At 32.8% G+C, this 12881-nt stretch overlaps 1 protein-coding gene across 3 annotated transcripts in view; it reads right to left on the bottom strand.

Annotated features, from left to right (window-relative positions):
* Window positions 1-581: 581 nt before the first annotated feature.
* LOC123676070 (protein held out wings) overlaps window positions 582-12881 on the bottom strand; it is a 46520-nt gene continuing 34220 nt past the window's right edge. The window contains exons 3-10 of one of the 3 annotated variants that reach the window (XM_045611743.1): window positions 12629-12745; window positions 11917-12057; window positions 10372-10474; window positions 10102-10293; window positions 9162-9227; window positions 8471-8590; window positions 5604-5713; window positions 582-2656 (exon numbers count right to left, since the gene is read on the bottom strand). In XM_045611743.1, coding sequence (XP_045467699.1) covers window positions 5619-5713; window positions 8471-8590; window positions 9162-9227; window positions 10102-10293; window positions 10372-10474; window positions 11917-12057; window positions 12629-12745 — 834 coding nt within the window. In that variant the 3' untranslated portion in view covers window positions 582-2656; window positions 5604-5618. Of the gene's footprint in view, window positions 2657-5603; window positions 5714-8470; window positions 8621-9161; window positions 9228-10101; window positions 10294-10371; window positions 10475-11916; window positions 12058-12628; window positions 12746-12881 lie in introns of all 3 variants that reach the window. The other 2 variants (XM_045611744.1, XM_045611745.1) reach the window with 2 other exon arrangements.

Here is a 12881-nt window from a genome sequence, read left to right as displayed (position 1 = left end):
GATATTTTTGAGATACTCATTAAACGATGAAATACTTTGCCAAGGGACGAAAACAAGTTGAATTTACAATTTTAACATTTAAGCCAGTTAACAAGCTTTAGTATAGTGCCTTCCAGCTGAACTGAAAAAACAGTAATTCAAAAGTGAAGATGTTTTTTTTTTCTCATCACAAAGTAGTGTAAAAGCAATTCTTGCCAGTGTTAGGTAGCTCATGAAGAACATCTGAGGGGGCTGATTCTTTGAAATGATTATCTGACAAGGCTTATGTCACTCATTTCCGACAAAAAACTCGTCAAATCTCTTAACCACCATATTCACTTGATATGAATCTGGCTGACTATTTATCTGTCCAAAATTCAAACTATTAATTAGAGGCAATTGGTATCAGCCAATTGATGACAATAGTCATAAAGAATTTACGACACAATCACTGAATTTATTTCAGAAAGTTCCTAATTGTATGCGTTATTTACATTTTTTGTGTTTCATTGTCCATTGATATTATTATATAATTTTATATATGTATAATATTCTTAATAGAACTGTTTAGAAAGAGGAAAGGTTGGGAATGAAAATGAGTATAATATAATTAAAGTTTATTTTGTGCAAATTAAGGAATACATAATCTCAATAGTTTCAGATCTACCCAATGTTGGGTTATAATTCTTTATCAACAATTAATCCTTCAATAACATTAATATTATTAATATGACACATATTATATATCTACAAAACGATTATTACTATAAATGATTTCATTTTTCGAGCTACCATGGGGATGCCTTCTAAATAATAAAATTATTCGAAATTATATAGGGCGATCGGTTCTAAATTATGGTAAAAAAGTAACAAAAGAAGTTAAAATATGTTGTTATAAATTAGATTCTAAGTACAACAGTAATTAAACTTTCTATAATAAAAACATTTACTAGACCAAGGAAGCCATTGCACATTTCAGATTTTCCATTGCACTTTAATAGCTATATTTGAAGGCACTTTTACTGTGCGTTATTTAGAAAATCTATGAGCATTTAGCTCAAAAGTGAAGATCAGAAAACTGATTAGTCAAATTTTTGATAATGCAGTCCTGCATTAAATATCATAGTCACAAATGAACATATCTTATAGTACTTAGTATTCATCAAAAAATCATTGCTTAATAATTTGAAATATAGCCGAATATATTTCTAAAATTACAACATATTTGTCGAATATAAATTAAATTGGTACTCAATTATTGATACATTCTCATTGAATGAAATTTATTGCTTCATCAGTATTGCAAATTAACTTTTGGGACGGAAAATCCTTCTACCGCTAAAGTGTAAAAACAGACAAATTACATTTTGAAGCAATTGCGCGTTCCTATTCTAATTTTACCCTTATAATATCAAACAAAATTCCAAAACATTTCCAGATCAACGTAATAAAAAGAAAAAGTTGAATCGTCAAAAAAAAGCAATCGAAATAAAGGGGGGAACATCATCAATGATCAAAATTAGATTTTGAAAATATCAAAATTTCAAATACGATTGAAAAATTAAAAACATTTTTTTAAGTCGCTATGTGAATTATATCTACCATAAAAAATTGTTTGCTATCTGACAATTTGATCGATTTAACACTTATCTTATAAGTACTGTTTGGAAATACTTCGAAAAGTATTGTAATACTAACTTTGTTATAAGGCCATCAGATAGTTTTTTTTTTATATCTACCAGTTAATAGTACACAGAATTAATATGTTTTTTATAAGAGTTAAATTATTAATCATTGATTGTAAAGAATATTTCTTCAAAATTACACCAAACCTTCTAAATGAGTTGAACTTTCAAACTATCTGATGGTCTTGTATAAAAAATTTGAGAATTCTTCGATGTTTCAATTTCAAGAATTACATATATTCCATACAGTGTGACAAAGACTGAAGTAGCCTAATTTCCCAAAAAAAAAAAACAACTATTTACACTCTGATAATTCCAAAAATTAAAAATCACTCTGTATAAAATAGCATTGGCACTTTCAAATTAGTTTGTACTTTGATTAAAAATTATCAAACCACTATCAGTTAGAATCAGATCAATAAATTATTCAGTATGGTAATTGGAAACTTTTAACATGCCGCTTTTAAGATCATTAAAGTGTTCATTTCTCTTTCATCAATTACAATAAATTCACATCATTCAGATTAAACACTTCGAAATTGGCAAATTGAAAAATGAACTGATTGATGATTAAATATTAAATCAGATCTAAAAAAAAATTATAAACAACTATACAAAATCAGATATTTAGGCGAGATTACATAACGATATTTTTGAGAATACTGATTTGAAATTTGGCCTGTAGAATAATTCGTTATAGATGTTTTCATCCTGGGCTTCAGTCGATCCACAATTTCACAGGTGTTAGGTTGGTATTAAGTTTCTACAAAATACTATGGTTCTCTTGAACAAGGCCATTTCAAATCAGTATCGAGATCTAATATTTCCTTTGAAAATTTTTTGAGGCGCAACATTTGGTGGTGTTAGTGATGTAATGTCACAGAATAGATGAAATTGATTCTGTAGTTGTTAAGACATACCGCTACCTCGATGGTCCGGTGTATTTCCGTTAGTTGGAGGGCCGCGGCAGATGTCAAGTTAGCACTCCAAGCCTACAGGCCGGCAACCATGTTAACAAGAAAAGAAAAGAAAAAAAACAGATTGTTAGTAATTTATCAATATAGCTAAACCAATGGCGTATATTGGCAATGGTAGTTCGCTCAGTGCATTGGACGAATGTAAAATGGATTTAGTTTAGCTCATTATATAGGGTGTTTTTTTTGAGGTATATAACTTTAAGTTGGCATTACTGTTCAAGACAGCGACCGATTTAACAGCTATCAAGGGATTTATTCTCAGTTTGGTTTGGCAATTCATCATGAATAGACTCACGCCTGAACAACGCTTGCAAATAGTGCAATTTTATTTCGAAAATAATGGTTCTGTGCAGAATACGTATAGCGATGAAGCGCAGTTTTGGTTGAATGGCTACGTCAACAAACAAAACTGCCGCATTTGGAGTGAAGCTAATCCTCAAGTGTATGTCGAAACACCGTTACATCCAGAAAAACAGACTGTTTGGTGCGCTTTATGGGCTGGTGGAATCATTGGTCCGTACTTCTTCAAAAACGATGATGGCCAGAAAGTTAGTCAATGGTGATCGGTATAGAGCCATGATTACTAACTTTTTCATTCCTGAATTGAACAACCATGATGTCCAGGAGCTGTGGTTCCAACAAGACGGCACAACATGTTACACAGCTCGTGCCACAATCGATTTATTGAAAAACACGTTTGGTGACCGCCTAATTTCACGTTTTGGACCTGTGAATTGGCCTCCAAGATCTTGTGATTTAACACCACTAGACTACTTTCTGTGGGGCTATGTAAAGTCATTGATCTATGCGGATAAGCCACAAACCCTTGACCATTTGGAAGACAACATTCGCCGTGTTATTGCCGATATACGGTCATCGAAAATTGGACGTCCAGATTGGACTACATCCGAGCCAGCCGTGGCGGTCATATGCCAGAAATCATATTTAAAATGTAATGCCACAAGATTATATTGCGGATAAATAAAATTCCTGTCAATCGAATAATCCATCGTTGTTTTATTGCAATTTAAAGTTCTATAGCTCAAAAAAAAAACCACCCTTTTCTTATTAACGAATTAGGCAAACTCTTGTTCACAAGATTTTTTAAATATCAAAGTGGTCTTCGTCAGAAAATACAGGTTACTACTTAATTACAAAAACCATTCAAATGATAAGTTTTATAGAATTGGCGTATGAAATTACCGAGCGATATACCAGTGCCAATAGTTTTTTGGTGACACTTTATTCAGAGCATGTGCTTTTGTTATTCTTATAATCAAGCAAATGTTAATGAATGATGAATTGAAATTAATGAAGGAAATTCTACATTTTCCCGTATGTATGTTAGAGAATATCCTACAATTTACCACTGCAATTGATGTGAATTCTTTGATGGCTATTAATCATTAGAAGAGTAAAGAAAAAGCTAAACATCTCAAAAAATTATGAAGCATGCTGAATATTCATTATCGAATAAAGTGTCAACAAAGTGGCCAAAATTACACATAAAAGATATAATCAACATGAAATGTGTGTTGGTCTGCATAGACTATATTAAAATTAGATTAAAAAAGGAATTATAAACACTAATAGTCAACTGAAGAAAGTGTGCAATTTTAATATAGTGCTACATGGATCAACATTTTCGGTATGGGAAAAAGAACAAACAGAGAAAAATATTAATAACTACATTATTACTATCATAAACTGTGTTCTTTTTCCCAAGTTGTGCCTCTCACCAAACATACATAAACTTTTAGTTCACTTGGCCATGTGGAATTAGAAAGTTATGAAAATTTTAAGGTACAGTGTTAATGCAATATTATTAATAAAGTTAATATAATATCCATTTAGATGAATATCAAATTTGCTAAATAATTTCCAGCTACTGACAAAGCAATGTTCAATTTGCTAGATGTCAAGTTATATTTTATACAGGGTTTTTGTTATTGTTAAATTCCAGTTTGCATATTGTGATGAATTAATTTTCTGCATGCTATTAATGTCTTCTTGACGTAGTGAATTTTGGTTATAAAAGAGATGTGGAAGTATTCGATTATTTTTGAGTGTAATTGCTAAAGCATTAATACCTACCATTTGGACTTTCTGGTGAGAAATGATAGTAGTCTTCCTTCTGGATTTTATGTTTTCCATAAAAGGCACCTTTGTAGTTGAGTAAAATTTTGAAAATATCATAACTTATTGAAGGTAAGGTGCCAAAATAAACAACCCAGACATTGATATTCTCCACTTCTTTTTTATTAATTTCAAGTTAACTTAAAATTGTGGAATACCTTGCTGGCCTCGTTTTAAATATTTGGAAAAATTAACCCTGCATAAGATATAAATTGTCGGAGGGATGTAAAAAAACATTTAAAACATTATCGTGTATTTTGTATAAATATATTTTGTTCCACAATGGCGCAAGTCAACAACATACAAAAAATATAATAATATATACCATATAAACGTATATAAAACTACGAAATATTTAAAATACAAACACTAGGGCATACTTTGAAGCATGAGGACATGATTGAACACTTACGTTCATAAGTTGAAGAGGATGATACAAAAATGCAGTATCAGAAGTAGAATTTTGTCAGAATTGAAAGATTTCATACTGGCACTCAAAGAGTTTTTTCAAACAACTGATGGAGAAATCACGGTATGGACACAACCCGTTGATAAAAATACTGACTCAAATAGGTATCGAAGAAAACAACCCTTTAGAATAAAAGAAGACTAAACTTCATGGGTAACAACTTTAGCTACCTTTATAAAATGAAGGGAATTAGAAGATAACAGAACGAGTTCTGAATTGATTTAAGATCGTTTTTTTTTTAACTGGAAGTAGAAGAGTATACAAGAATCTAGTTTACTCTCCGAGGGAAGAATAATAGAATTATTTAGGGAGTTTCCTAGCTGAAATTTTGAACAAAAAAATCAAACAAAAACTAACCTTTGTAAGATCTATCTAAGATAGAGCACCAGCCCTTTGGTAGGGGTGATCCCTGATTTGTCCCAAATGTCTCCTTTGCTTTGCAGCCGCTGCGGCAGCTGCTGCTGCACCTATACACAAAGTGGTCATTAAAATATTCAACTTGTAAAAAGCAGTCTCCCTTACACAACAGTATTCAGTTTCACAAATCTCGAATTTGTAACAAATATTTATCAAACAACAAAAGGATTCGAAGGTTGACAAATTCTAGAGTTCTATTCACTTAATATGAGAAATAATTACCACCGATTCTCTAGTTGAAACTTTCGACTCATTTTGTTATTTCCAAATGAAAAAATTTCAAAATTTTCGAGAATTGCACTTAATGGTGAACAATATAAAGCTTAATCTTATTTCTAAACGTAAACAATTCAATTCGAGTTTTTTTTTGAGAATGATGCAACTAAATGTTGTTGCTAAAATACAATTTGTATTTACAATAAGACTTCTCACTGGGATTCAATAATCACTGAGTTTTTCTTGCTTATATGCTGCTATATAAATCAATAGACAAAGAGCATACACAATTCACATTCGAGAATGTCAAAAACGTCGATATAAACTAGACAAAATAAATATCTTAAGGTAACATACAGTAAATGCATACCACAATTTACACTGAAATGTGTTCTTTAAAATATCCATATAAAATTAAAAAAATATTTACATAAAAAATGTGATGTAACAATCAATAAAATCTATACAGATATATATTTTCATTAAAATAATATCATATTTGTGTAAAGCAAATCGGTCCAAAACAATTAAGTTACTGTATTTTTTAATAACCAATTTCACACAACTTAACCCCTTATTACATTTTGGTGCCTTTTTCTTGTCTATTTCTGGACTAAATTTCTCACCAATGTCCGGTTAACGCCAAAAAGGCATAATGTAATAACACTATGCCTTTTTCGCTTTTATTTGAGGGCTAATTACTGAGCTGCAAAGTTGAAATTATCTTTGAGGTTATTTTTATTTTCTGTTCATACATTTTTGAGAGATTATTATCACATTTTATGTATTAATACAATTATACAAGCAACAAATGAGAGAAAGCATTATTCTCAATTGTTACAGACACTGTCCTTCCTAATTTGAGTTATGTCACATCAAACAGATAAAAAATGTGTTGGTAGACCTGACATTTTGACATCTCAGGGGCAAAAGTTAGGTGAATTGACCATATTCACCGTCACCATATTGTTATGCGACAATACCAACTATTGAGTTTACTAGAAAAATTCCACAATATAAAGTTTATAATTGTGACGGTGAATATGGTCAATTGACCATATTCACCGTCGCCATATTGTTGTACGACAATACCAACTACCCAGTGTTCCCAACGAATAAATATTGAGGTTACTAGAAAAATTCCACAATATAAAGTTTATAAGTGAAATTTATGTGTACCTTTTCTGGCTGCTACGCCTGATAGGCTTGTTTGGGACAATATTTCGTAAAAATTTCACCTTTTGGAAATAAATACATTAGTGAAAGGTGATTTTATGAAAATTAACTGTGGGCGAGTGTATAAATGAAGGCTTCGCTCCATTTTTGGAAATAGTCAGTGGAAGAATAATCTCTGTGGCTGATAGTACTTTTGATATTAGCGGTATTTTTCTAGTAAACTCAATATTTCTCCGTTGGGAACACTGGGTAGTTGGTATTATCGCACAACAATATGGCGACAGTGAGTATGGTCAATTTCATGCCTGACTCGGGCATGTGCATTTGAAGCACAGAAACTCAACGAGAAAAAAGGCTAATGTAATAAGATGACCAACCGTACTATAAGTACCTGATTGATCAACCCTGGTCTCACTTTCAAATTTCAAGAACTTGAGAATTCTTGTTGAAATTGGTTGTTGGAGAGTCAACAATGCACTCATTTTTATGTCAAAACAGAAAATGAACATTTTTGGACCGACTACCTAGGCTGTGAGGACGTTGAAAAAATTGACTATTGCAAAATGACTAGACAACATATACAGGAATGGTGTTATCATATGAAAACTGAAACATACAGGTGCATTATGCTAAGATGGCACTTGAAATACTCTCGTATTAACTTGCATTGATCAAGATGGCTTGTCCGCTCATATTTCCATAGATTCTTTATTTTTAGTTCGGAAAAGATATTCGAGAGCACTCCTGTATATGAAAGCCTTGAGTATATATGTATAAATAAAAGAGTATCTCTATGAGAAGTAAATAAACTTTTTGATGTGTACTCCGTACACCTGTAACAATTTGTTTTCGTGCGTTCATGGGTTAAGTATCACAGAAATATATACTAAATAATAAAATAAAAAAACAAATTCTGACTAAATACCATCGGTAATAATATGCCTGAAAAAAAGTTCTGGACATTGTGTAATACACCATTAAAAAACTACATGTACAACTACATATAAGTAATAAATAGTTAAGCAAAAAATTTATTTGAACTAAGTCGAGTGAAGTATTTAAAAATAAATATTCATCAAATGGAATTTAGTGTTGAAATTAAATCTGAGAATAATGTTATATATCACACGAGTAGAAATATGAATTGTTTCCTTCAAAAATCAATAACTACAAGGAAAAAATATCATCATGTAGTAAAATTAAATTGAAACATGCGGAACATGTGCAGTCCAAGTGAAGTGTAATTGACAGCTTAATTCAGTCATAGAATAATGGTACTACACGAGCTCCAGAACATAGAAGATACCGACAGTTGAATAATACTAAGTTCTATATAGAATACCTTAATCATTAAAGGGCTAACTAAGTTATCCTGGTGATAAAGACTAATAACTATTAGCGTGCAAATAACCCACCAGAATGATCTGCTGTTGCGTATTCAGTCAGAAGGGGCGAAGTCAGTGCTGCGTAGTTCGAGTAGTCAGGATACGGGGTGTAGATAAGTCCATGTGGATCACCGGGGGACAGTAGAGAACCTGGAGTGTGGCAGAATGAATATACATCTCCTGCATGGAACAAATCGGAATGCGGTGGTTAATGATGGTGAGTATGTTGCAGTGTTACCAACCTCTACCACATTGACCATGGTGACAAGTTTAAAATGTTAGGGTATTTAGTGGTAGTAATAATGACAGATGACAGTGCTACACATTATGGATACGTAAGAAATTTTCAATTTAAGATCCACCTGAAGGCGGAGTCAATAAAAATCTACAGTTTTCTAAAAAAAAAGACTTAAGATGATCTACGACTACTTGGAAATTTGAAAATTTTCAAACAAAATTTCAATCGCGAAAGCGAATTTCCTTCCAACATTTAATCGAATAAATCCAATAAATTGTGCACTACGTTGATATATCCCAAATAAGAAACTACTCAAAAGAATAAATTTTGAATCGATGGATTCTGAGAACACGATTAGAAAAGGAAAATATTGAGATATTTTAGAAGATTCAGCAGTTAATACGAATTAATAATTTATTTACATATATATTTTTTTACTGTTAATAAGTGTTCTTTAGTCGTTTTTAGTATTGTGGTACCTACACAACATCCATCTGTTACCGCCTATCACACATCTTCCATTTAAATCAAAGGCTTCTGTGTGGAATTCTGCAATTTATTATTTTTGAGTAGTTTATTACTTTCTATTAATAACTAGCGGTTAGTTGCACAACACAAAAAAAATGTGGTGAGGTTGGGCAAAAACCGAACGAAGAATAGCATCTAATGTCAAATAATTCCTCTGGTATTCGGTAATATCTAGTGAAGAAAGACTAAAATCAACCTGAAAGAAAACAATTCTATGCTCTTTCAAACGTGACTAGAGGTTTATTCTTACAGCAAATCTCCAGCAAGTTTGTGACAGTTACCGAACAAGTTTCAATTAGCATGTCTACTTTCTGATCTATTCCAAACAAACAATAGCAAAATTCATTTTAAGGTTGTGTAGAATTTATTGTTTTCAAAGACATTAGAAAACAATAAATTCTAACCTAACACAACCTTAAAATGAATTTTGCTATTGTTTGTTTTGTAATTCTTATAAATTGATTAAATTATTTGTAGAACCTCAGAGATGACCGAATTAACTGAGATCAACAATTCTTTCTTTTTTTTTAACGTTTTGAATACAAAATTGATTCATATCCTCTTTAAAACATATTTTCAGGCTACATCCTAATTTTGATCGTCTCAATACGCATGCTTAGAGTTTTCTGACACTATGCTTCAAAACCGCCAGAGACTTGAGCAAGAACTGCTTACTTTCGGTTTGTAAGAGATCAGAAAGGCACTGCAGGAACGTTTCAGGCTATTGCGCATGAGTAGTGATTGACGACTTGCAAGTGTAAGAACAAACCATAGACCTGCCAGTATGACAAGTCCAGTGTCTTTAGAGCACAGATCATAGATTTTATTTTCATTCGGTTTTAGCTTTCCACTGAAACGAGGTAAAATATCAATTGTACTGTGTGTTTGTTCGTACCTGGTGGCGCTGAACCATTCAGTATCGACGCAGCAGTTGTAGGCACTGACATGCGTGGTGAAAGAATTAGGGGAGCCCCTAATGGCGCAGCGGGCGACCTCAAGGAGTTGGCTAAACCGGGGATACCTGGTGACAAAAGTCTTTGAGCGTCTGCTGCAACTGCTGCTACCCTTCTCCACTCTTCATCGCAGGCTGTGAACAGTTAAAACACCAATAGTTACCAGAACAACAAAATAAATACAAATGGGACAATCTGGAAAATATACTAACCCGTTGCTGCGGCTGCTTTCGTGCTTGAATCTCTATATGTTCCATTTATGATGGCCAATTCCATCAACTGCCTCTTCTTCAACTCATCTTCACCTTCGGCTTGCTGAAAGATCAAATGGGATAAGAAAAGGAAAAGGAGTGATCTTCTGTGGTTTCACTTCGAACCGATGTTTGAAAAAAAAATTGCCCATTGGACTATATACGATAAACAAATAGAAAGACTCCTCCTTCTACTGTCACATAGCATTGTTTTGAAGGGGAATAACAGATGTATTTATGTTTTATTTCTGGCTAATTTCCCTTTTTATTATAATATTCTAGATAAACACCTAGTACCTGTCATCAGCAGTGTTCAATATACTTGAATTATCCCTGACTAGTAAATATTTTACAGTGTTGTTGATAAACATTGAAAGTTCCATTCATTTAGTTTTTTAATAATGCATAGCTTCAAAAAAAAAGAAAAGAAAATTAAAACAAGGATTAGTTAATGGAATCAGTTTAAGATAGCACAATAAAGAGAAAAATGAATCAAGCACCCTCCTACTCTTTTTAGTTGCTTCACTTTTTGGCCGCTGTGAGCGCTCCGTAAGTAGTGTATAGGGTTCAATGAATGTGTCGGCTCTATGATAAGAACAAAGAATGCAGTAATGACTCATAGAATATCTATGGATTATTCTTCTCCATAAATACATTTTCCTATGCTTCCCAGTTATAAAAAATCTTAAAGGAACTAAAAGAACAGTAGGCCATAATTGCGCCACTAATGATACTCTGGGATATATCAATCTGGGTCAGTCGTAATACGTAAATTGCCAATTTTACATAACAAGAAGTCCGGATATACACAAAACATACATTTAGCGTTTCACGTTGCCATTTCAGACCAACTGCATCGTGCAATTAGCATGTTTACCGGGTAAAAGAACACATTGCCGTTTTATTTATCGCTATCGAAAGAAAACGCACAGAAATACGCAACTGGAAGAGGTACTCGCTTGTGTATCGTGGAAATTATGATTATTTCGACATGGTGAATCGAAGTGGGTTGACCCCAAAAAGGATCGCGGACTTACTCGTTAGCATTATGATGTTATCTGCGAATTTTGACCGATAAAAACGGTGACGTCACTATAACTGACGGTTGCACTTGGAAATATGTGTGTATTGGAAAGAAGTTAACCCAAACAAAAACCGAATTATTTCACAATATCCAGAATTGATGAGTAAAAAGTAAAGGAAAAGTTTCAAAATATTTTGGTACAAGAGGCCAACAGAATTATTTTTCACTTTTCAACTTTGCAAGTTTTTAATCCTCAAAGACAGGCAACGAAGGTGAATATTGTGATTATTGCAGTTTTATGGTACTATAAACAAGACAATCACAACTGGCCAACATGGACTTTCAAATTTTCACATTTTACGATTCATAAACAATCTCCAATGTACGCATCACATTTTTAGAACGCACCTCTTTAACATATCATCAATACACACAGGTGATAAAATCACGACAATAAATTGTATTACGAAGGAAATACTTACAGGTACTAATAGTTTCTTTACTTCTTCTACGGCTCTTTCTAATTTAATATGTGCTCTGTTTTCTGTGTCTTCTACTGTGAGCAGAACGTGGAGTTCATCTGACAAATGTTCCCAGTTAGGTTTTCCCCTATTTTGGTCCTCCTGTAAACAAGTGGAAAAATCGCGATCAAAATTGATATCGACCTAAACTTCAACCTAATTTTTATTCAGTACTAACCGAAGTTTTCCTTACCTTCAACCTCTTAATTACAGCTTGAAACAAAAAATAGAAATTGAATGAGCATCAAGTGTCAGAACATTAGAATCATAGATTTATTTGAATTAAGTGCACATCGATCATGGATTGACATAATCATAGATATTATTCTGACAAGTCGGAAATGATGAATTTGAAATCGGACGTATCATTAGGCGACAACAGGCGATTAATGATAAAATAAATTCGATATCTTGCGACATCAAATCGCCGCTAATATCTTCATTATCCATTGTGATGAGCTAAGAGCATTAGATTAACGAAGAACATCCTCGGCGCTCATAGAAAACGATCCATCACAGAAGGCGATGGTAGTTGGATGCGATAATACCCGAAGACAATGTAAAGTAGTTGTTACGTTGACGATTTCGAAGAACATAAATCAAATAGAATGAACATTACGCTCGTATTATGGAATACAAAAGAATTGTTCTGTATGATCTTATATGGACGCACCTTCTTTTTGTCCCTCATGGAGCCCTTCCCTCGGACCATTATCTTGCAGCCTGTTTCTTGTTCTAACTGTTTCGCCGTCATACCTCTGGGTCCTAGGATCCTCCCAACGAAATTGAACTGCAATTAAAGAAAATAGATACAATTAGAAACGAAATTAAAAACAATACTACTAAGGCCGAATAGACAGGAACATAGAACATATTTTCTTTATCTTTCTTCCTCACTCATCGGTGTTTTTGGCTTAACCAGAGTA

Source organism: Harmonia axyridis, chromosome 3 (assembly GCF_914767665.1).
Source record: "Harmonia axyridis chromosome 3, icHarAxyr1.1, whole genome shotgun sequence".
Classification (NCBI taxonomy): domain Eukaryota; kingdom Metazoa; phylum Arthropoda; class Insecta; order Coleoptera; family Coccinellidae; genus Harmonia; species Harmonia axyridis.
This window is presented reverse-complemented; position numbering and strand designations above follow the sequence as displayed.